This window comes from Pleurodeles waltl, chromosome 12, assembly GCF_031143425.1.
Source record: "Pleurodeles waltl isolate 20211129_DDA chromosome 12, aPleWal1.hap1.20221129, whole genome shotgun sequence".
NCBI classification, from domain to species: domain Eukaryota; kingdom Metazoa; phylum Chordata; class Amphibia; order Caudata; family Salamandridae; genus Pleurodeles; species Pleurodeles waltl.
This window is the reverse complement of record NC_090451.1, coordinates 716,048,031-716,074,098: the sequence shown is the minus strand read 5'-3', so window position 1 is coordinate 716,074,098 and position 26,068 is coordinate 716,048,031. Positions and strand designations below refer to the sequence as shown.

General features: G+C 44.5%; 1 protein-coding gene across 1 annotated transcript; it reads left to right on the top strand.

The window, feature by feature from the left end:
- Positions 1-10,387: 10,387 nt before the first annotated feature.
- LOC138266966 (zinc finger protein 84-like) lies at positions 10,388-14,975 on the top strand. Its single transcript, XM_069215774.1, has 2 exons — positions 10,388-10,477; positions 11,678-14,975. The coding sequence occupies exon 2, from the start codon at positions 11,686-11,688 to the stop codon at positions 13,288-13,290; it is 1,605 nt and encodes a 534-aa protein (XP_069071875.1). The 5' UTR covers positions 10,388-10,477; positions 11,678-11,685; the 3' UTR covers positions 13,291-14,975.
- The last annotated feature ends 11,093 nt before the right edge of the window (positions 14,976-26,068 follow it).

The window sequence follows — 26,068 nt, the reverse complement described above, 5'->3', positions numbered from 1 at the left end:
TGGTGAATTAATCCAGATTCTCCAATTCTCCTGCGGTCTGGAGTAACATGAACTCCAAAGCCCGCTCCTTGTACCAGTAGAGTAGCCAGACACAGGACAAAATTAATTTGTAGGATTCTGGGAGCAGTAGAATCTGAAAAAGGCAAGACCACGTGACAGATCTATAATGAGCCTTTATATACTTGGCAGTTTTCAATTTTCCACACCCATTCATGATACAGTTGTATTAATATTTCCTGATCTTTTCATACCATGTACAAGTTTTAAGGCATGTGGCCATAGCATGAATTCCCTAAGTCCATGCATACTGTTGGGCCTGGCCCTAGGGATATACATCAGCTGATCATTCAAACTCTGGAAAATGTAGGACTCGTGGAAACAGTCACTCAACCAATATACCTGGGTCACCACACTTGAGAACCAATCTAGTTGCCATCAAACATTTCAGGCCATTTAACTGCACGGATCGCTTTATAAGACTTTTAAAATGCTTGTGACATTTGCTGTTCTACGTCTGTTCAAATATGGTGGTATACAGAATTAAGATTATAATTATCTTTATTCCTCTTTGCCTAATGTAGATATTATGGGCTATAGAATTTTGAAAAAAACTTGTAAGAGGTAAGTCTTCACACTTCTGAATTCTTCGTTTTTTTTTAGTCTTTGCCAAATCAAATTTAAAATTGTGTTTAAATGTGTAGTTCATGGCCTACAAAACCCAATTGAAAAGTGAAAAACACAACCTCTTGAGTCCTTATACTGAGCACAAGGTACACTTTACAGCAGCTGGCAGCTTGGTGCCACCTGCTTGTTAGTATGTGCTGCTAGAGATGTTTTTTATACAAAATATCTGCAGTGTTCAAGAATAAACAGTCCTTGTTATCAATTCACAAAGATTCTGCTGTGACATTTTCTTGTAGTACTCCTGGAATTCAGAAGTAAACCAGGAGTTCTACTAGAGTAGGTCACACCTTCTCATAGCACAATGGTTGGCTTCGGGCTCTGTGTATCTCACTTAATCTGCCCTCTACCCTGTCAGTCCTCCATCCCAGAGAGGCCATGGATGCACTGCTTCTCATTCTGCAGTAAACTATAGGTTGCCCGGTGTCTGCAGGGGGTTGGAGTATTGCTTGCCACACAAGTCCTGCTCAGTGGAAGTTTTGCGATCACTTTTCCCAGCTACAGTTCACGATCACAGAGCTGCGGTTTTTGACAGAAATAAGGCAGGAATTTTCCTCTTGGACCTCTTCATTGCAAAATGGGGGACCATTCAATACAGTTCAATAAAGTTTAAAAGTGGTTTGCCCGTTACTTGATAATCTTTCAGTGAGTTCCTCTTTTATTTTTCCACCCCAAGTGCTGAAAAACTGTGTTCAGTATTTGTCCCCATGTTTTTCAATATCTGTGTGCGGACTCTAAGTTAATCATATGAATTAATACACCAGTGTAAGCTCTGCAGAAAATATCTAAACTTATTTGATATTAGACACCAAATTTATGTAATGTTTCATTCCATTATTTGATTCTTGATTGATATAATTTGTAAACTTCATCTTTGTATGTCTCAACCCAGCAAAAAAAAGTACTGATATACCCTCACCCTCTTCTGCATTATTTTCAATTGCGTATTTCATCTTGTGTTCGAGGTACACAAAACTTTATAGCTCGTCTGATCAAGGCGCTTCAAATGCATCCCTCAAGGGCTTCACCGTCTGGGGCCGGCATTCAATTTACCCAAGGGGATGTCCTACTGGTGATGGAATGGACGCTGTAGGAAGCTGACTCTGTATACACTATATCAAAGTGAGATATAGTGTGCACAGAGTCCAGTGGTTCCCCAGAGGCTTAACAGAGGCAATAATAGATCATTCTAATGCTCTCTTTTGTGGGAGTGTGGTCGAGCAGTTGGCTTATCAGAGGGTAGTGCAAAGTATTTGTTGTACACACACAAGCAATAGTAGAAGCACACACTCAATGACAACTCCAGACCACTAGGATTTTATATAGAAAAATATATTTTTGTTACTTTATTACTAGAACCACAAGATTCAGTTCAGAAGTAAATACTGTTGCAGGTAAGTACTTAACATAGACATCAATGTAACTTGTTTTCACTTTAGTCAAGTAAACAGTTTTTAAGAAAATAGAGAATATCTATTTTAAAAGTGGACACTGCATTTTCTGAACAGTTCCTGGGGTAAGAAAATAAAGTACTGTTTTAGAGGTAAGTACACAACTTACAGTTCCAGTCTCCGGGTCACAGGTAGTCCACCGTTGGGGGTTCAAGTCAACCCTAAACACCCACCACCAGCAACTCGGGCCGGCTGGGTGCACAGGTCAAAGTTGAGCAATTTTAACGTGGGTCCCTATGGAGACAGGGGAGGTACTCAGAATCAGGTCTACCAGAAGGTAAGTACCCGCGGCTCAGAGGGCAGACCAGAGTGTGGGTTAGAAGAGCACTGCAGGGGACAACAAGTAGGCACCAAATACACACCCTCAATGGCAAAGGGGCAGCCGGGTGCAGGGTGCAAACAGGACGTCGGGCTCCCAATGCTGGTCTATGAGGGGGGCCCCGGGGGTCCCTCAGAGGCTTCAGGTGAGGTCCAGGGGGTGTCTCAGGCACACAACCGGTCAGATAGGGAAGAAGGCCGCCTGATGATCGTTGCTGCACTGGGCCTGGGGGCTGCGGGTGCAGTGGGTCCTGAGCTTTTGCGGTCAGGGGGGTCCTCAGGATTCCGTCTATAGGCAATGTCGTGTAGGGGTCAACCCAAAGTGAGCACTTGCTCAGAATCGCCTGGGGACCCTCTGTGGCTGGATGGACCACCTGGACACACGGGCCATGGGCGTCGGGTGCAGAGTGGTCAGGACTCACGCTTCTGGAGTGAGGTGGGAGGTTTCTTCCTCTTTTCTTCTTTGGCTGCTGTCCACAGGAGTTCTTGATCCTCTGTGATGCAGGCAGTCCGCTGGAGGTTTTGGACCTGCAGGACCCGTCGCCTTTCTTCTGCTGGTTCTTTGAAGCAGGAGACAGGCCGGTAGGGCTAGGGCCAAGTCAGTTGTTGTCTCCTTTCCTTCTCTGCTGGGGTTTCAGCTATGCATGTCTTCTTCTTCTTGTGAGGTCGTCAGGAATTTGGTGAGCTGGGTTCAGGGAAGCCCTTAAATACAAGCTTTAGGAGCATTTTAGGGGTCAGTGGGCAGTAGCCAATGGCTACTGTCCCTCTGGGGGGGTTACACCCTTGTGTCCACTCCCTTTGGGGGGGCACATTCCTATCCCTATTGGTCCCTGTCCTCCAAACCAAGATGGAGGATTCTGCAGGGAGGGGGTCACTTCAGCTCTGGACACCTTAGAGGTGGTCCCAGCTGAAGTAGTCACTCCTCCTTGTTTTTCTTAAGTTATCCGCCGAACTGGCCGCCAAAAATGGGGGCTTTGTCCGGGGGGGTGCATCTCCACTAGCGGGAGTGCCCTGGGGCACTGTAACACAAGGCCTGAGCCTTTGAGGCTCACCGCCAGGTGTTGCAGTTCCTGAAAGGGGGAGGTTTGAAGCACCTCTACCCAGAGCAGGCTTTGTTTCTGGCCTCAGAGAGCACAAAGGCCGTCACCCCATGGGGTCAGAAACTCGTCTCTTAGTGGCAGGCTGGCATAGACCAGTCAGTCATACACTAGAGGATTGGGTAAAATACAGGGGGCATCTCTAAGATGCCCTCTGTGTGCATTTTGTAATAAACCCAAAACTGGCATCAGTGGGGGTTTATTGTGCTGAGAAGTATGATACCAAACTTCCCTGTATTCAGTGTAGCCATTATGGAAACTTGGAGTTAGTTTTGACAGGCTCGCAGACCATATACTTGATATGGCCACACTGAACTTACAACATCTAAGAATGGACTTAGGCACTATAGGACATATTGCTCATGCAGCTATGCTCTCACCTGTGGTATAGTGCACCCTGCCTTAGGGCTGTAAGGTCTGCTAGAGGGGTGACTTACCTATGCCACAGGCAGTGTTTTGTGGGCTTGGCACCCTGAGGGGGATGTCATGTCGACTTTGCCTTTTTCTCCCCACCAACACACACAATCTGCAATGGCAGTGTGCATGTGTTAGGTGAGGGGTCCCTTAGGGTGGCACAACACATGCTGTAGCCCTTAGGGACCTTCCCTGGTCACAGAGCTCTTGGTACCACTGGTACCTTTTACAAGGGACTTATCTGTGTGCCAGGGGTGTGCCAATTGTGGAAACAATGGTACGTTTTTAGAGAAAGAATACTGATGCTGGGGCCTGGTTAGCAGGATCCCAGCACACTCTCAGACAAGTCAGCATCCATATCAGGCAAAAAGTGGGGGAGTAACTGCACAAGTGCCAATTTCCTACAGACGACTTTCCGTGTCTGGCCGAACAGTCACGCTAAATACTCCAGGACTGATCGCCATCTAGTCTGTAACCTGTGTTTGTTACCAGAACACAGGGAGGAGGGTTGTGAGGCCTGTCGATCTTTCCGCTCCAAAAAAGACTATTAGGTACTGTTGGCACGCAATGCAAAATGCAGCACAGCAGTAATTAAGACGCTCTGGACATTTTCAGACATTAAGATGTCGAGGAAGAGGAGTAGGAACTCTCGGTGTGCTCCGTTGAGGGTAGTTCTGGCCCCAACCTCGAACCTGAAATATAGATAAAGGACATTTCACTGGCTCAACAATTCGGGGGAATGGTATTCCCTGTCTATCAGCCCTATCTCAAACACCCTAAGAGACATTTGATCCCTACTAAACAAAAGGCCCTCGGACCACCACTGCCTTCGGGCCACGGTCGGCACTGAAAGACTGATTCGCATGCCCTGCCCTCTGGCTCGGCACTGAAAGACCTTCCAAAATCTTCAAAATCGTTCACCTCGGTTGACCTTCGATACTAATCTGTCCAGCCCTAGCTTCGGCTGCAACCGGACCTTCAGTGCTGAAACAAAAACACTCCTCGGCTCCAAAACTGGCTCCGAAATCTGATCCTGGCAAGCCTGTGGAACCTATCCTCTACAAATTACAAGAAAAACTGGATGCTCGCTAAAAGCAGATACACACTCGGTCCCTGACAGGGCGCATTCTTGCCAAACCTATGGTTCTGGCTCAACCGCCATTGAAGAGTCAACTCTCCTTTCAGGAGGCTATTAGTATACCGGTCCCGGCCAAACAGAAGAAGAAGGCGCACCAAACCACCATTTCTTTACCACCTCCACCACCATCCCCACCTCCCCCACCACTACCCCTCCCTCCACCATCTTCACTACACTCACATGGAGATCCCTTAGACATAACACCTCAGTTATCTCCACACTCTTATACCGGTGGATCTGGGCAGGAGATGGCACTTTTAATACACACTCACCCCCCACCAATCCCTGGACTGCATGTGATGTAGAGCCTCCAGGGGACACCAATCCAGACCCACACCCTTCTTGTCCATCTCCTGATGAAGCCACATCGTACCAGGAGCTCATTGGTAGAGCTGCTACTTTTCATCAAGTCAAGCTACACAATAAATCTCTGGAAGAGGACTTCCTTATTGAAACACTCTCCTGCACATATAAGGCCACCCAATGCTTAAGGGTAAGTTATGTCATACAGAAGACATTTTTCAAGACATTGCTATAGCCAGAATCATTACTCCCAGGGAAAATAAAAAATACAAAGCCTCTTCACCCGGCCCCATCTACATCACGGGACAGATTCTTCCTTACTCACAAGCAAGCTAATTCCCAGGCTGCCACTGATGCACCACCTTCTAACAAGGAAAGCAGACTCATTGCTACCTCTAATAATAGGGTGGCAGCTCAGTGTGCCAACCTTTGGCGTATTGCCAACTCAATGGATTTGCATGCAAGGTATGGCCGTGCCCACTGGGAGGAAATGGAGGAATCCTTCAGTAGCTCCCTGAGGAGCACAAGAAAAGGGGTCAAGAGCTTGTCTCTGAAGGCAAGCGTATCTCAGAAACCTCTGCCCGTTGCACCTTAGATTTAGCAGATACCACTAGGGGCTCAATACTAGTATCTTGTTGCATGGCCATGCTAAGCCAGAAGTCAAACAAAGTCTATTAAATGTCCCTTTCACCAAAGAACATCTTTTTGGTCCCTAAGCTGACTTGGCGATAGAACAAATTAAAAAGGATACGGAGACTGCCACATCTATGGGTGCGCTTCAGACTTGTGCCTCCTGGACCGTTTCGCTGCTCCACCTACTGAGCGAGTTAGAAAACCACCTCCTCAGAGGCCTTTACCTTGTATCAACGTGGCCAGGGTCACCACTCCTAACCCCGAGGTTGCTATATAGGCTCCTATAGGGGCAACAATGCCTAAGGTAGAGGCAAAGGTGCTTCCCGATGTGGTGCAGCATCCACCACAAAACAAGGACTTCCTTATCCTTCCCCCTAAACACTCAACACCTGTCGGGGAACGATTACTGGATTTTCTATCCACATGGCAATCAATAACCTCCAACCAGGGCATGTTGGGCATTATCCAACCTGATTATTGTCTGGAGCTCACTACCACACTTCCAAACATTCCACCACACACTCACAGACTCTCCCTGGAACACCAGACACTGCTCAAACAGGCAGTTCAAGCTCTCCTACTCAAAGGAGCTATAGAGCCTGCCTTTTCACAACATCAAGGGTCAGGAGTATGGTCTCTGTAATTCCTAATCCCAAAAAGATGGATCTTTAAGGCCAATCTTAGATCTATGGGACTTAAATCATTATATCCTGTCAGATCATTTCCATATGGTCACTCTCCAAGATGTGATCCCACTTCTCCAGCAAGGCAACTTTCTGTCTGCCCTAGACTTAAAGGATGCATACTTTCACATTCCTATACATCCAGCACATACCCCAGATTTGTGATAGCAGGCAAGCATTACCAATGCAGAGTCCTCCCGTTCGGGGTGACTACTGCACCTGAGGTATTCACCAAATGCCTAGCAGTAGTAGCAGCACATTTACGCAGACAAAACATCCATGTCTTTTCGTATCTTGACGACTAGCTTATCAAAGCCAGCACTCTTCCTCTGTGCCAACGACACTCAAACTACTATAGACCGTCTCTATTAACTAGGCTTCACCATCAGTGTCCAAAAATCTAATCTTCAGTGTTTACAAATTCAACCGTACCTGGGGCTATCCTAAACACACAGTTGGGATTAGCCTGTCCCAGTACAGCAAGAATCCAAAATATCCAAACATTACTAACACGTTTCCAATCCAGTCAACAGTTGACAGTTATGCGCCTACTGGGTATGATGGCCTCATGCATAGTGCCACATGCACAGCTACACATACATCAATTGCAGGAATGTCTAGCACTACAGTGGCTCAGTCACAGGGTGAATTAGAGGATCAAGTGTTAATAGTCAGCCGCACTCGTCACTCCCTGCAGTGGTGGAACAAAAACAACTTGTTAAAAGGGCGGACCTTCCTCGACACTGTTCCTCACATCACCCTGACACCGGACGTAACACTGGCAAGCTGGGGTACTCACTTACAGAATCTCACAGTCCAAGGTCTCTGAGACACCAAGCTCCAGGGTCTTCACATCAACTACTGAAAGCCGAAAGCTTCAAGCTGTTCATCTAGTTGTGAAAGTGTTCACACCTTACCTGATAGGCAAGGTTGTCTTAGTCTGGACGGACAATATGACAGCCATGTACTATTTACAACAACAAAGGGGGACACACATTCTCTACAGTTATCTCGCCTATCTCAGACCATTTGGCGTTGGGCTCTACATCACAACATTCACCTCTTAGTGGAACACCTTCCGGAAACAGACAACGGTTTTGTTGACCTCCTCAGCAGGATGCAGCAATAAGTCCACGAGTGCGAACTCCACACCCAAGTCCACCTCCCCTACTTCCACAAATGGGGATTTCCAAAAATAGACCTGTTCCTCATGAAAAGCTTCCTCTCGACCCAGACCTTCTTACTCAGAACCGTGGAGAAATCAGGCACTCAAATTCCAAGGAACTCAATTGTGCAATTTGGCTCCAGAGGTCATAGAATTTGGTTATTTCAATCAATCCCATACCTGAATGTATGACCATTGTCGAAGAAGCTTGCAAGCCTACTACTATAGCATACTATGCAGCTAAATGGAAAATATTCTTCTGTTACATAAGTTATAATAAGAATATCAATCCATTTAATGCTACAGTACAAAACATTGTTTGTTAACTGCTGCATCTACAGCTCCCTGGTCTCGCATTCACATCCATACACTTCCATCTGGCCGCATTGGCTGCCTACCTCCAAAATAGACAACGCCTGTCTTTGTTCAAGGTCAAAGTCATCAAGGCCGTTAGGGAAGGTCTTAAGAGAGTGATTCCAGCCTGGGTTACACCTGCACATACCTGGAATCTTAACATTGTTCTCACAAGACTTATGGGTCCAACATTTCAACCACTACGTAACTACTCCCTTCAGTTTCTATCCTGGAAGGTCACTTTTTTAATTTGCACTACTTCCCTAAGATGTGTTAGTGAGCACCAGGCATTGACTTTAGTAGAGCCTTTCTTTCAGCTAGTCAGAGATAGGATGGTCCTTCGCCCCAACCCAATTTCCTACCAAAGGTGTTCTCTCATTTCCATCTCAATCAACCTGTGTTCATTCCTCAACCAGACTCATTTGTGGAAAGGGTTCTTTATGCATTAGATTTTAAGAGAGCCCTTACATACTACATTATTACAACTAAAGACTTTCGCAAAACCAAACAACTCTTTGTTGCTGTTTAGCCCCCTCATAAAGGAAAGCTTAAACCCAAACCAGGTATGCACCGGTGGATAGGCAAATGCATTGAGACATGTTACATTAAAGCCAAAAGGACTTTTCCTACACCCACTATTGTGCACACCACTTGCAAGATAGGGACTTCTGTGACTTTCCTCGGCAATATCCCAATAGCTGATATGTGCAGAGGATACATGGTTTACACCACACACTTCCACTAAACATTTTTGTGCGGATGTTCTAACATGACAGCAAGCTTATATAGGTCAGGCAGTGCTACCTACACTCTTTCAAACAAGTGCAAAACCCACAGGTTAGCCACTGCTTTGAAGGATGCTGCTGTACAGTCTGGATTATGTAATTTACCCTGTAAGAGTTTGTTCTTGACATGTAGTAATGTAGATTAACATGTGCCCGCCCTCCTCCCTGGACACTAAGGCAGTTACAGTTCTCTTACCTGTCGTATGCATGGACTTTTGCTTACGTTACACTCCATTCTCACCCGCCTGCAGGAAAACATTTTAAGCTTTCAGGCCTGTTCTTATATGAAGCCTGCAACAACTTCACAACTTCGTAGGGTGGATTATTACGTGTATGCACGTATATGACCATATTTCTAGTGATCAAAGAGGCCTGCAGTGGCTCTTGGTTGAACACTTTGTTTAAAGTCGTTTGCCCAGTACAACACCCTTCTTATGGAATCAGTGCACAAGTTTTTTTTGAGCGCATCACTCACTACATACCCTCCAGATGTTTTTACTATGAGAAATCATGATTTGGTCCAATGACCATACATTAAGCATAAGTGACTTAGGGGGGTGCAATTTCAGGTCATTATGGACCAGAATCTTGAATGCACTTCTTATTATAAGCATAGCTTTAGGAAAGCACTAAAGACATATCTGATCAGTTAGTTTCTTCTGATTCTCTCTTCTCTTCATTTTTGGTTATATCGTTCATTTGTTCTTCTGACTTTCATAGATGAATCTGGTCCTGGCATCATAAAGTATTTTTTTTGTGACCATTCATTTTAATTGTTGCGCCACTCACCTGGAGTATTTGCGTGCTGAGAAAATACTGGACCTCCACTCACTCCTGGTACAGCTGCCTGAACACCCCCAAACCAGGCGGTGCCACAGAAAAGAGGGGGGGTTGGTATAAAATAATAAAAAAATAGGCTTATGTCTCTGGATCAGCTTTGGTCCATTAGGCTGCATACTTGTGAGCGAGCTCTTCCAGCTCCAGGAACGCGCCTTCTAATTCGTATAATGAGATTGTAATAGGAGTAATACCAAAGATGAAATTATTATATTGGCATATGATGTCAAAGCATCATAGATATTTTCACCGTACGCATTATCATTGTTATAAGCATTATCAACATGAGGTTTACATATGACTCATTGTACTCATTACATCTTGACAGTTCTCGTTGCTAAATCATCCCATCTGTAAGAAAGTCAACCAAGAGTGAAATGTAATGCAGTATATCATCACCAGTTTCTGCCTCCACTGAACAATTATCTCTGCTAGTAGATGTTGTCTTTGTGACATCTGCTTGATGAGAGGTAATGCACAAACGTTATTGTCTTTACTTATCTTGTTTCTTTGTCTCTCTGGCAGGTACTCGGGTGCCGCGATGGTTCAGGACGCTGACTGAGGAAGAATCGAGTCGATTGCAGGGAGCGGTTGTCGCGCAACCCCACGGGAGATTAGGTAAGCGAGATTCACTGCGCTGAAGTCAGAATCACTGGATGCTGGCAATGATGCTGGGGAAATGGATCTCCAGGAGAACAGGAGGAGAGAGACTGACCAGTTCTCTCTCACCCGTGCAAAACCAAGCACCGTCTTCTGGATCACACTCAAAATTTAGACGGTCGGTACACAGGTCTTCCAGCGTCTCCTGGGACCTTGGGAGACACAAGGCATCTACGGTTCTTTTCGGCATGAGGCAACTGTTTTGTCAATCACCTGAAAATACATGTGGCTAAAACACGTGCAATAATACATTGGGATATTCAACAATTATAACCTTCCCTGTGGAATATTACACATATTAATAACCATCGAAACCAGCCCTGGGGGGTCTAATAATATAACCAATGAGCCATTATAAGCACTGGTCAGCCTACTGGCCCCTGGGGATACAACTGAAGTCAATATAAACACAGGGAACAAGAGCAGCAATATGATCATGTCATGATAATCTAGTGCATATATGATTCGAGGTGCTGCAGAGGAACCTAAGCTCATGACATTCATAGACATCATATTGTATCATACGTGCCACGTAACACTTTGTTCACTAGATGCAGGGCATTGCAGGATGTCATGCCATGTGTGCCGTGTGCCTCTGCCTGGATTAAATACAGGGCATGGCTGCAAACCATGCGCGGTGTATTTTCTGCCCGTATGTACATCATTCACAGGGCATGGTCATGCCACTTGTGTCCTAGCCCTATTGCATGCTACATACAGGCCGTGACCATATGAATGTGCCTTGTACATAAAGACGCATTGATCTTTCACATCGGTGTGTTATCATTCGCACTTCATAGTTTGCTCACCCCAAGACTGTAAATAATGGAAAATGACCTTTTCCTCTAGAAATGTCCCCATTTTAATTGTCCTGGTTATTGCAAGCTAGAGCATAGTTTTAGATTTCGTATTTGCAAAGATTCTTACATTTGTATTCATGCTACTCATTACATTATTTTGTACTGATGTACCAATGCTCCTTATGCATTTTGAGATATTGGTTTTCAGTTTGACTTTTTAACTATGCAACAGGGAGGCAAGTACATTAATTTTCACACAAGAATTTGTATAGCATGAGAACACCTGCTGGTTTACACATTAGCATTCTTACTATCGGAAGGCGTGCAGTAATACATAGATTTGTGCTTCTTTTGACAGGGAATGGAATGCATAACAAAACCAGGATCTCGAGTGTGCAGCACACGGTCTATGACGTTATTATCCCACCTCAGTGCACAGAATGTGAAAAATGTGTTGATCAAAGTTTGAGCCTGTGTACAGATCAAATGAACCACACCCGGGAGAATGGCTGCACAGGCACAGAGATCGGTCACAGTTTCCAGTGGGCCTCATTATTGAGTGAGCATCATAAATCCCATGCAGGGAAGAGGCCATTCCAGTGTATGGGGTGTGACAAAGTGTTTCTTCACCGCTCAGGTCTGACACGGCATCAGAGGATTCACACGTGTACAGAGTGCGGGATGCATTTTAGGCAAACATCAGACCTGAGGGAACATCAGAGATCTCACACAGGAGAGACCCTGCCTCCAGGGGAGAGACCCTACAAATGTACTGAGTGTCAGAAAACCTTTACTCACAAGGGAGGACTTATGAAGCATAAGATGATACACACTGGAACAAAGCCTTACTACTGCATGGAATGTGGTAAATCCTTCAGGCAGTCGTCATCTCTGATGGACCATCAGAGAACCCACACAGGGGAGAAACCGTACCAGTGTATGGTCTGCAATAAAAGCTTTGCTAACAGCTCTAGTCTGAGCAAGCATGAGTTGGTCCACGCTAGAGAAATGTCCTACGAGTGTAAAGACTGTGGCCTCCACTTTACTCAGACATCACAGCTGAGGCTACATCAGAGAACACACATGGCCGATAGCCGGTACCAGTGTACAGTGTGTGAAAAAAGCTTTACACGCAGGTCACAGTTGCACAGGCATCAGATGACCCACACTGAGGAGAAGCCTTATGACTGCAATGACTGTGGTAAATCCTTCAGGCGTAAGTCACAACTCCTCCACCATCATAGATTACACACAGGGGAAAGACCATACCAATGTACAGTGTGCGATAAAAGCTTCAGTTATTCTTCAGCTCTAGGCAAGCACAAAATGATCCATTTCAGGGACAAACCCCACGTGTGCACTGAATGTGGAAAGCATTTTAGTGAGTTGTCAAAAATGAGGCAACATCAGAAATCCCACACAGGGGAACGACCATACCAATGTACAGAGTGTGGTAAAAGCTTTGCTCGGAGGTCGGATCTGAACACTCATGTGAGGGTCCACACTGGTGAGAAGCCATTCCAGTGTCTGGAATGTGGTCAGCATTTCAGTCACATGTCTTTCCTGAGACAGCATGAGAAATACCACACTGGGGAGAAACCACACAACTGTACTGAGTGTGAAAAGCGTTTCCTTGACCGTTCACATCTTAGAAGGCATCAGAGAACCCATACAGGGGAGAGACCATACCAGTGTATGGAGTGTGAAAAAAGATTCACTCACAGATCTGCTCTATTAAACCATCAGATGATTCATACAGGGGAGAAACCCTACAAGTGCACGGAATGTGGTAAGAAATTTAGGTGGATTTCGCACCTGAAAGATCATCATAGAGTTCACACAGGAGAAAAACTGTTCAAGTGCAAGGAGTGTGAGAAGTGTTTCAGCTATAGCAAAAGTCTGCGAACTCATGAGAAGACCCACACCTGTAAATCTTTATTACTTATTGTGAACATAAAAAATGGCACATAAAATGCACTTTCCAGCTCTGTTCAGTATTTCAATAACCAGTCCTACCTCTTCAAAGCCTGAGGATATCTGAAGTACCCCAAACCCATGAGAGAAACAGCCAACCCACCGTGAAAGCTACAAAGAACTTTTTAAAAGAAAGCGCACAATTCTGGCCAGAATCCAAATTGCCCTTATGCTGCCCATCTACTTCACAGTCCGATGGGCAACGAAATGATTTCAGATGTATGTTGATACCAGAAAATGAAAAAGCCTTGGTTTGCACAAATTAGTCTTCAATACCCAGGATCTCACTGCACTGTATCTTAAGGAAGTGGCGAAGAATTTGAGTCCCCTCAAAGGTCTTTCACAGTTCTCTAAAACATACCAGCAATATCAAAGGACCCAAATTTACAGAAGTTTGTCCGGTAGGGGTTATAATGAAATAAACTGAGAGTCATTGTTTAGATGTTTGTCTTATCCACAATGCCCTGCTCATCTTTACTGACAAATAGGAGGTTACAAACTGCTTTTTGAAATGCAGAAACATGGTGTTTAGGAAAGTCACTGAACAGGAGATGGGCATCAGCAAAATGTTTTACCACAAATGGAGGTGAGAGCCCGGATTTTGTAACTCCTTTGTTCATCTTGCGGTGACAGGCGAGCCAGTTCTGAGCGCCTAGAAGTGCAGTGTCTGTGTACTGCTGGAGCACGCCTACAGCTGAACAGTTCAAGCAATCTAAGAGAACGAGCTTTTCGCTTCTCACCGATGATAAACTATATTGGGATTAGGAGCCCCTAGTTTTGCACGGGACACAGTAGTTGCTCGATCATAGAACCACCCTGTTATCTTTCATTTTAACTAGAAAGTACTTGGTTGAAAGACGTGGAATTCACCAACACATCTATTGTGAACAGAGAGCATGTAATGAAACTCACCAAACTCACCACCATAGGATTATACTCGCGCAATGGACTTGGGGAAAACAATGAGTTTTTTTAATGCTCTAAAGTTGGGGGTTAGTGTTATGAACAATAGATGTATCTATATGTATGTACCATGTATCTGTTTCCAATTCTCATCCACACTATCCCAAACCACTGGCCTAGCTCACCTCTTACTTCAAGGGATTCCTCTCCAACCCGCTTGTGATTCCCCTTTCTCTTTTGTTTTGTGCTCGGTGCTGGGATTGCAGCTTTCACTTCTATCAGAACTTCTCTGTTTTCCTGTCCGTGCAGAGGCCCTAGACATATGGCATCAATATCCCACAGAGGTCGTGGCTGCCCCCCACTCCCTGCCCTCAGATTAATTATCGACAAAGCTACATTCCAAGGTCTAGGCAAAGACTCTACCCCCTCCCTTCCCCAGCCCTTCCAACAGCACCCCTGTGTACGAGTTATACTATACGAGTAACATTTCCCGTCTTCACCTTTCCCGACATTCCTATACAGTTGGTAATATTTGGCTCTGTGCCTTCTTTGTTCTGTACAACAGGGTCCTACACTGCTCATTCGAAGCCTGTATAGCACATGTTCTGGGGGGACATCTCTCCTTCCTTGGCGTTGGCTCCTACAAATATATTCCAACTGTTCCTGAGCACTTTGGTGTCCTCTGTATTTCTTTCCATCCCTCCACTGAGGTTGAACGTTATTTCCTCACAGTTAGTCTAATATTCCGCGGGAGAGAGTTCCAATGATTAGACACCAGAAGGGAAAAGGAACAACCTCCCATCCTGCTAGATCATGTGCACCTTGTGTACAGCAGAGCAGGGGTGGCAGAGCTTGAAGCCCTGAGGGGTCTACAGAAAAAGAGTTTACTTTGAAAGTAAACATTGCTAGAGGAATAAAATGCCTTGTGTACATGCACAACAATTTAAAGACCGATTGCTTGCGCACTTCTTTCAGAATCTTTATATCATAAGGTGAGTCTTCTGATCTGCTGCAAATACCAAAATGTGAAATTTTAATGGTAAAGTAGATCTTACAGTACACTCGGGAAATAAACATGAGTAATATGTTACTAGGTCAGAAAACAATACAGTAATAAACTGCATGGGACTTTTTAATGGAATTATATTTAAAAAACTGTGGGAGGGCCAAACTCCATCAAATGTGACTGCAACAATTGAAGACCCCAAATGGTTAAAATGATTAAAGGTGGGGAGGTTGTGCACAAAAGCATGGGGAAGGAGTGCGACGGAAAGCATGAGATATAAAAGAAGACCTAATTATTTTAAAGATGGTTATTAAAGATAAACATGTCAGTAAAGATGGAGAAATGAAAAAGGCTGGAGATAGAAACATAATCTCACACCAGGTGTTCTCAGTGTTGAATCAAGCAGTTCCTTTGTGCTTTCACCCCTGCGAAGGAGGCAAAAAAGCCTGAAGTCAAATAATTGGTAACATTGACATCGAAATTACTAAACCGATTAAGAAGACTGGGAAAGCTGTATTAAGCAGCAATGGTGGTTGGCCTCTGAACTACTAAGTCCAAGAAACTTGATAGCAGCAAACCCAGGAATGTAGAAAACATAAAACGTTAAGCTTGAAGGAGATAGTCGAATAAACAATTGGTGAGATAGAGCACAGTGAATGGATTAAGGAAGGAGGGACTAGAGAATAACTAAGTAAAGAAAATTTGAGGAATTTTAACTCTTTGTATGACAGAGAAATAAGGTGCTGTAGTAAAATTATGTTACCCTAAATTAGATTTAGTGGCCCACAACCTAGGGTGAAGAAATACCATCTAATAAGTACAAAGTACAAATAAAAGTAAGGGCCCTTCTTGACCACACTTCAGAATTCATTGATATTCTATTGTGGTGATCAAGTGGTTTGCTCGTGGGGTGAATAGGTAGCAGATGAATTAGTTGAGACATCAAATCAGTCGAAGTGGGTTGGTGAGAAGGATGTCTATTTTGTGGACCGTTGCTCTGTATTCTTAGCATTCTCAGCACAAAGCCATATAAATCTGCAGTTATCGTAACTATGAAGTGAGCCCTGAGGTAACTACAACTCGCACCCCTGCCATGCACAATTTTCTCAGCAAATATTTTACAAATGTTGCTGAGATATTATTGATGAATTCATAGAAGATGTTATGAGTATTGTAATATGTGAGGTAATTAGCAGTGCATGGTGAGGGTGCGAGTTATAGTTACCTTATGGTACCGCTGGCAACATCTAGTGCCATACCAGGTTAAAAGCAGCCACTGGAGGTTTAGTTGGGAACATCGTAATCATTAGCTCTTGTTTGGGTTTCCTTTCAATTTATTTATAGTAATGTAAGGGCACAAGTTATAGTTACTTGACATCACTGTAACTATAAGGGATGAATTTCTATGGTTTTGTGTGTGAAAAATGTGAACCTAACTATAATTCTCCTGTAGCTTTTGTTTTTTTTAGTGAATGTTTATGTTTTTTTCAAATTCTATTCCCTAACTATAACATCCCTGTAACCTTTGTTTTTTTACAGTGAATTTCTGCCAGTTTCTTTAATATAAAGCAATATTTAAGTACCTTATGCTATTCCAACCTCCACTGGGCACGGCCTTTGGCTACAGAGCCTGTCCAGTGGCCAAACGTTTATATCCAGCCAACCACACTCCATGTACTGTCTTCTGTCATGTACAGCTGTGGGGTTGGCTTATGGTCCTGGCCTGTGGCCAGGCCCTTTCACTCAGTCCCCAAATGCAGTCAGTCTGGGTGGAGGGCACGCAGCCTCCCTCCCCGGTTTGTATTTTTTAGGCCACCAGGGGAAGGGGGTACATGGCCCCAATCATTAGGCCATATCCCCCAGGACCCATGAATGAAATTATCGGGAAGGCAGGCATGCAGTCCCCATCCCACGCCAATATTAGCTACAGGGACCCCATCCCCTGGAACTTGGCCAGTATGTAGAGGGGGAGGAATCCACGCAGCCCCCTTCCCGGGAACAAAATTGGCCCCGGGGACTGCCAAGTAAATGGCATATGTAAAAGGGGTGGAAGGCATGCTGCCCCCCTTTTCCTGGGTCGATTTTTGCCCCAGGGACCCAATCTCCCAGGGCCCAGCCTTACTATTAAGGAAGAGTGGGGCCTGCAGCCCCCCTCCATGGGCCAATATTAGCCCAAGGACCCCAACCCTTAGCCAGTACATGGTGGTTACCCTGGTGCCCACTCAGGGCACCCACTTCCTGTTTGTTGGGGGGAGCTCTGATGACCCTGCAGCCCCAGCTGACTTCCTGCCTCCTGTGGGAGCCGGCATTGCTCCTTCCCAGAAGAAACAGGTTAAAATGCTGCTCCGTGCAGGTGGAAGCAATTTTTTCATCTGTTTTCTTGCCCAATGAAACAGATGAAATGCCCACTCCCAGCAGCCAGAGCATTTTTCCTGCTCCTGCCTGCTGGGAGTAGACTTACTGTTTGCTGTTGCTTGGGGGGAGCTTTAAATTGCTTCTCCCATGCGACAGCTAACAGCTATGTCCTGGGGGTGGTCACCTTGGGACACAGTGAGCCAGCCCTGTGGGATGAGGGAACCCAGGGTCATTAATGTCTAGAGGAGGGGGCTGCCCTTCTTTTCAAAGTGCATGGCTGGGCCCCAGGGGATGGGATCCCTGGGGTTCATTGTGGCCCGGGTAGGAGGCCACAATTAAGCCCCTTGTTGCCCCCCTGCACAAGGCCCCTTTCTAGAAATTGGCCTAGCCCTGGGGAGCTGCAGTCCCTGGGGACAAAAACGGCACTACAGTGGGGTCACGAGCACCCCACTTCCCTGATAACATTATAAACTTTCCCCCACCCCCCACATGCCTGGCCCACTGGGTGTAAATGAAAAAACAAGCACAAAAGACCACGGTTTTTGTTCTTTCTTTTTTTTTTTTTTACTTTTTTGCCTAGATTTGAGGATCATCCTCAAATTTGCAGGTAAAATTTAAAAAAAAAAAAACTTTTTGGCCCTAGTGAGATCCCTGTGGGACCCCACCAGTAGGCTTAGGGGGCTCAGGGTATTCCTGCACTGCCATCTTGTGGTTTTGTTTGGGGGGTGGGGTTTTTACTTTATTTTCTTGGGATACTGCTGACTCCGAGTCTAAAGATGGCTGCAAACACTTCCTTGTTGAAGTGTTGGCAGCAAATCAGATCTCAGCATGAGCTCTATCAGATCCACAGAGGATCCAAGTCCCTGGACATGTATATTTATTTTTCTTTTATAATCTCCAAAAATATTGTTTGGTTCCTGCTGTAGTTTTGTCTAAAATCCCTATGGGAAATTGCTTGAAGAAAATGTGTTTTGGGACACCACCTTTCCCCTTTTTATCGGCCCCCATTGCCCTGAAACTTCCAGACAGCAGCTGAAGTGACCAAGAGACTAGTTTTGAACATTTCTGGAAGATTTGTCGAATGGTGTCAAAGTAGCTAAACTAAAAACGCTTCCTGTGTTTTCATTTCTCTTTTTTTCTGACTTTGCATGCATGTTGCACTGTGCAGCACTCATACAAAGTAGGAAAAGTTCTAGAGTCTGACTAAGCTTAGTGATTGGTACTGCTAGGGAACCCTTCCAGTAAAACCTAAGCCAGGCTCTCCCGCACCCCCGCACTATGGCGCAAAGGTGTGTGTGTGTGGCGCACAGTCGCTAAATTCTCCGCCTGCGCTAGGGAGAGGGGAAGGGAGCCATATTTCTGTAGATATGGGGCTCTGCTGCTCCCATCCTGTCACACTGCACAGCAAAGCATTTTTTGCTGCTGCAATGCGTTCTGTGCCGGATTTGTAAATCTGGACAAAGTGTCACACATTGGGAAACAAAATGTCAGGCCTAAGTGGACTGAAAGAATGGAAAGGTCACATAAACACATAAAGGCAATGTGAAAACTTGAAGCTATGTGCGCCTTCTGGTGTTCAATTCCTGCCTCTTGGCTCTTTCCATGAAGTGTCCCTGAGCCTAGGTCATATTTATGGCGATTGCTGTGCTTCCTCCATTGCTTTCAAAGGGAGAATGCCTGCACGTCTTTTGACACTGAGGCCCATATTTATACTTTTTGACGCTAAACTGCGCTAACGCAGTTTAGCGTCAAAATATTTTGCGCCGTCTAACGCCATTCTGAAGCGCCATGCGGGCGCCGTATTTATGGAATGGCGTTTGACGGCGCAATCAGACCGGCGCTGCCTGGTGTGCGTGGAAAAAAACCACGTACACCAGGCAGCGCCGGCGTTGGGAAAAAATGACGTTAGGGCGTCTTAAAATGGCGCAAGTCCGGTTGACGCTAAAAAATCGTCGTAACCCGACTTGCGCCATTTTTTTTCGACGCCCATCCCCCATCAACATGACTCCTATCATTGTAAAGATAGGAGTCATGCCCCCTTGCCCAATGGCCATGCCCAGGGGACTTATGTCCCCTGGGCATGGTCATTGGGCATAGTGGCATGTAGGGGGGCACAAATCAGGCCCCCCTATGCCACAAAAAATAAAAATACTTACCTGAACTTACCTTAATGTCCATGGGATGGGTCCCTCCGTCCTTGGGTGTCCTCCTGGGGTGGGCAAGGGTGGCAGGGGGGGTCCCTGGGGGCAGGGGAGGGCACTCTGGGCTCATTTTGAGCCCACTTGTCCCTTAACGCCATCCCTGACCCAGGCGTTAAAAAGCGGCGCAAATGCGCCGTTTTTGGCCACGCCCATTCCCGGGCGTCTCTTTTGCCCGGGAGTATAAATACCACGTAAAGGCCTGGGAGTCATTTTTTAAGACGGGAACGCCTCCCTTGCATATCATTAACGCAAGGAAGGGGTTCACGCTAAAAAATGACGCACACTCCGGGCACTTTGGCGCCCGAAGCGTCTAACGCCAGAGTATAAATATGGCGTTAGTTGGCGTTAGTTCTGCGTCGAATTTGCGTCGAAAAAAACGACGCAAATTCGGCGCAACCAGAGTATAAATATGGCCCTGAATACCTGCACTTCTATATTTCCATCTCAAGCAAATAAAAAAAAAAAAAAATTAAATAAAAAGTTGTGCAGGGTCAACACAGCTACTAGTGCGCTTGTGCAAACCTCCCACATTCCCAAACAGCAAGAGCTGCATTAACGAGCCTAACGATTTGTGCAATGGAGCATGCGCAATACACGAGTCACTTCCTGGAGCAGAGAACATTACTGCACCAAAAGAACCATGCATGCGCGGAAAGGAGCCTCGCGGAACCTGTGGTCTCAGGAGAATCACAGATCTGAGGCGCATGCGCAGAAAAACAATTGAAGTGACGTAGTACTGGAGACCGCACCTGCGCGTAGAGGTTCCTCCAGGTCGGAAATGTCTCTGAAGTAACGGGGATCTGATGTGAATGCGCAGAGATTAGCGTCTGCTGCACGTGCGCCACTCTCTGGAGGAAGGACTCAAGGCGCTTGCAGTGACTGGGTCCGGCCTTTTCTCAGGCAGGGGCCTGTCCGGGTGAAGTAAGGTGGATTTAGATGAAAGCAGGTCCACGCAAGTGTAATTATCTTCTATAATTTATTCCAAGTAATCTTCATAAGTTAACAGGAACTCCAACCTCATCCTAGGCATCAAGCACTTCCAACTGTCCAGCTCAGAATGCTCATCTCAGCTGAGGAAGAATCTAAATGCCACAGGTAGAGATGGAAGATACCATACACTACAAACTTACACTACATGGTACAAACACAAACATAGGATGTAAAATACCACCCAATACTAATACAACACTACATACAATATTACCAAATACTAAATACAATACTACACAATCCCCCTCCCCACATGCTATAAAACAACAATTCTATTCAAATTCCAGATACGTCCATCATCAAGTTTGACGGCCCCTTTAAACACTTTGACAACCTCATGTATAGAACTAAATTGTGATGTGCCAGAGCTGGGACTTTCTGGCAATTTAACTTTAACTCTATCACCTGCACGCACGGCACACTTTTTCACCGATTTGCGAACATTATAGACTTCTTTTCTTCTACGTTGGAGATATCTAACTTTCTCTTTTGCGTTCTTTTTGATGATTTCCTCATCCAAACTAAAAGAAAGATGTTTTTTAAGCCAAGGAGGATTGATCTTGGTATGTGGTACACGCTTTCTAAACAACACAAAAGGAGTCTGGTCCGTGCTGGAATGTGGAGTAAACCTATACTCTTCAACCTTGGCCTCCGCCAAATTCTCCCAATGAACCCCATTAACTTTTGCAAATTGTATAGTTTCTTTCAATGTTCTGTTAAAGCGTTCTACCATACCATTTGTTTCCGGATGATGAAGTGCTCATTTTTTGTGCACAATTCCCCTGGAGGAAAGAAAGTCACACATATATTTCGAGGTGAATTGAACTCCGTTGTCAGTCAAAATAGTTCCAGGATTTCCCTCCCTGCTGAAAACTTTGGAAAGAAAGCCTACAACCACCTTAGAAGTTATTTCTGAGACAATCAACACTTCAGGCCATCGAGACAGCCTATCCAGAAGCACAGTGACATACTTAGAACATGACCCTGAAGAAATGGGTCCCTTAATGTCAATTGCAACTTCTTCCCAAACTTCTTTGGGAATTTCTTTAAGTATCATGGGTTGAGTCCTAACTTTGAGTGTCTTGTCCGCCAGGCGGCACTCAATACATTCTCTAACTCTCCTTTCCAACGCAATGTCCATACCAGGCCACCAATACGTGGCTCTCATTCTTTCTTTAGTTTTGCCTATACCTTGATGACCAGAATGTGAAAGATCAAGAAGACGTTCTTGCAGGGAAGAAGGAGGTATGAGCTTGTTACCTCTCAACAACAAACCCTCATGTAACTACAACTCATCCCACACTTTCTTGAAAGGTGAAATAGAAACATCTTTGTCATTCCTCAACTCCCCTGACCCCAGCAAGCTTATCACTTTAGTAAGATCTTGGTCCTTACCCAACTCTTCTCGCCACTCACGTTCTGAAACACACCCATCAGCAATGGCACAAACTTTTACTTCCTCATCCGTCCACCACGATGTACAATTGAAATCATCAGATACATCATTAGAAGTCAACCTAGACAAACAGTCTACAGTTTTGTTGTCGCACCCAGGAACATATTTTACAGTGAACTGATAATCTTGGAGCCCTACTACCCACTTGCAGATGCGGAAGGATTCGTTATCCAGACCTTTCTTTCCAAAGATGTCTTGCAGTGGTTTATGATCGGACCGTACCTCAAAACAAATGCCCCAAAGAAATTGTCTGAATTTTTTAATTGACTGTGTCGAGGACACACATGGTGGGCAATATAAAGGCCCAGATGAAGGATCAAAGATCAAAATGAGGGGCCGTAAACATAAATCGGTCCATTGTGATGACTCCTCAGGTAGTGCAGAGGTTGAATTAAACTGTTCTTCTGATTTTGAGTCTGGGGACTCAGGGAGAGACGATGTGATCCTTGTAAAGGAGTCTAAAGATAGAGGAAATGATAACTCTGAAAATATATTATTGGATCCAAAGGCAGATTTTATGTTTGATCCTTTACTTATAAGACATCCACTTTCACCAGAATGGTCACCTATTAGAGCATGTTGGTAATTATGTGCATGCTTAGATGAGAAAGCAAAGTCCAAAATAGAAGAGAGTAAGATTGAGATCAGAATGTCTTAGAGCTTGTGTGGAGAATAAGGTGTTGATGACACCTGCATTGGATTCTAAGATTTCAGCTTTTATAAGTAAAGAGGCTTCCTCGGAAAGGCTTAGATAAGGGATTTGAAATGTGCCATGGTCGACTTTTGGGTGTAGTAGTACATCTGACCAAGAGTTTTGATTTAATTGAAGAAGTACATTTGAAGGATAAAATGGTGGATGTTGAAGATCTTCGTCAATTGGTCCCAAGGGCAGTATGTTTGTTATGTAATGCAAACACTGCTCTTTCGGTGAAACGAAGGAAAAGCATTTTACTTAAAATTGATCCGAAGCTTATTGGTTTGGCTAAAAATGAAGCAGGGCCTTCTGCAAATGGATTATTTTTGGGGCATGAATTTATCAAGTCTATGTCAGAGTTTGTAGGGGCCTATTCTTCCATCCAAAAATCTCAGAGAGATATAAAGAGAATGTTTCAAGATGGTGTTTTTGGTGGGGCTGAAAGAACAAGGGGTCGCTTTTCCATCCGAGGATTAGGAATTACCGAGGATATGGCCCCTCAAATTATAGTTTGGAGTCGTCCTTCTACCCTCAATGTCAGAGGGAAGTGGAGGACACAGTGATCGGAGGAATCGAGTTAGACCATACGGTTATCCCTGTAAAATTGGGCAGCAGACTTGCCCAGTTTTATCACAATCGGGTTTGTATAACCAAAAATCCTTTGGTATTGCAGACGGTTCAAGGTTATTGAATAGAAGTTTTAGGAGTGCCAACTCAGAGTTGGATTCCCAGTGGGGTATGGTTCAGTACAGAACAGGCAGAATTGGTGGACAAGGACGTTCGGGGTCTCAAAGAAAATAATGCCATTGTAGAGTCAGGTCAGGAACTAGGATGTTTTGTGAGCAATATTTTCCGAGTAGAAAAGAAGGACAAGGGTATGAGACCATTTACAAATCTGAGGAATATAAACGATTGGGTGGTATCTCACCATTTCAAAATGGAAGGGATGCATATGTTGAGAGACATTCTACAGACAGGAGATTGGATGACTCGATTAGATTTGAAAGAAGCATGTTTAACAGTTCCTATATGGGAGCCACATCTGAAGGCACCTCATGTTCAGGTAGTTTGGAAAAACTTGGAAGTTTGTTTGTCTACCATTTGGTCTATCATCGGATCCTTGGTGTTTTACAAAAGTCTTACGTCCTATAGCATCTTTTCTGAGAGAGACAGGTAGTTGCTTAATCATCTATCTGGACGATATTTTGATCATGGATCAGAGCAGATTGAAGGTCAAGGAACATATTCAGCTGGCAGTCAGTGTTTTGGAATCTTTGGGATTTGTGATAAACAGGGAACAGTCTTGGTTGGTGCCAAATCAAGGGACTCAATTTTTAGGTTTCCAAGTGAATAGGATAGAAGGGGTTTTGAGGTTACCAGTCAACAACTGGAGATGAATGAGGAAGGAAATTCAGAAAATTTTGAAACCAGATCGAATTTCCCTGGGAATGTTGGCTTGTGTGATAGGCCTTTTATCTTCTACAATTCAGGCAATTTTTTCCTGCTCCTTTGAATTTCTGTGCTTTACAAAGGTTAAAAGGGGTTCATTTAAGAAATGGTATAAAATACTCAGAGGAACTTGTCCTATGCTTGGAAGCAAAAGAGGAACTCAATTGGTGGTTGAAAAAATATGGAAGCTTGGAACGGGAGAGCAATTTTTGGCGAGAGCCCAGAGCTGGTAATAGAATTAGACGCAAGTTTAGATGGATGGGGTGCTGATGTGGTTCACTATTAGCTAGAGGTCAGTGGACAGAAGAAGAACAAATTCTTCACATAAATTGTTTGGAGTTGTTAGCATGATCCTTTGCGATAAAATGTTTCACAAAGGACAGAGTAAAATGTTCATTCCGTCTGAGGATGGTCAATGTTTTGGCTGTCTGGTATGTGAACAAATTGGGCAGTCCAAAATCAAAGGATTTAACAGATGTAGCTAAGATATTTTGGGGGTATTGTCTGAAGATTGGTCTTTTAGTTCAGGCAGAACATATACCGGGGTTAAGCAATGTGGAAGCAGACTGATGTTCTCGGAATTTCAGGGATACCAGCGAGTGGATGCTGTGCAGACAAATTTAATTTTCATTCTGGTGCAAGAGGTTTGGGGTGGATCTCTTCGCAAACAGGATAAATGCTCAAGTGAGCACGTTTTTCAGTTGGCGTCCGGATCCAGAATCAGCAGGATTGGAGGGGTCTCAAACCACATGCGTTTCCACCATTTTCAATGATTGCCCGCATGAATTTATTCGTCAGGAGGTAGAAAGAGACAATTGTGATAGTAACTCCACTTTGGAGAGCTCAGGTGTGGTATCCAATTCTTCTGGAACTGTCAGTGGATTTTGCAATTCGGTTACCATGGTTTCCAGAACTATTAGTGGGTCCAACAAAGGAATTTCACAAGTTAATAACATCAGGATAGTTGAGGCTAGTGGCATGGAGAATTTCAGGAGAAATTGGGAAGTGCCAGGCCTTTCGGAACAGGCTTCAACTCTTATTAAAGAATCCTGGGCTCCAGGAACAAGAAAGATTTATAGATTGGCATGGCAGAAATGGGTTTGCTGGTGCATGTAGAAAGGTTGTGGTCCTGTTTCTGTATCTTCAGAGGAGGTGGTAAATTTCCTGACGGAAAGGTTTAAGGAGGGCTTGGCTTATAGAACAGTCAATGTTTATAGGTCAGCTATTGCGGCTGGCCATGTATTGGTGAACAGTGTTTCCATTGGTCAAGATGTAGTGGTACATAGGTTGATGAGTATAAGATTAGCCAAGCCTCCAGTTTCTAGATATAATTCTGCAAGGGATGTATCTAACGTTTTGAATGTTTTGCTTAGTTGGGATTCTAATGAATGGTTGTCTTTGAGAGATGTATCCATGAAGTTGACAATTTTATTATGTTTGATGTCGTTTAGGAGGTTCTCAGATGTGAGAGCTCTGGATGTAACAAGTAGAATTTATTCACAAGAAGGTATATGTTTCTATCTTTCAAGAAGGAAAAAAACAAATTATTTTTCTATATTTTATCCTTGTTTTGAGGAGAAACAGAAATTGTGGTTAAGTGTGTCAAGGAGTATAAAAGGAGAACAGTGCTTGTGAAACTGAGTGGAATGAGTCAGTTACTTATTTCATTTAAGAAAATCTTTAAGGCAGTATCATCTCCAACTCTTGGAAGATGGGTGAAG

Bases quoted from the DNA above. Each gene is read 5' to 3' on its own strand.
- LOC138266966 (XM_069215774.1), top strand. From the start codon at position 11,686: ATGCATAACAAAACCAGGATCTCGAGTGTGCAGCACACGGTCTATGAC.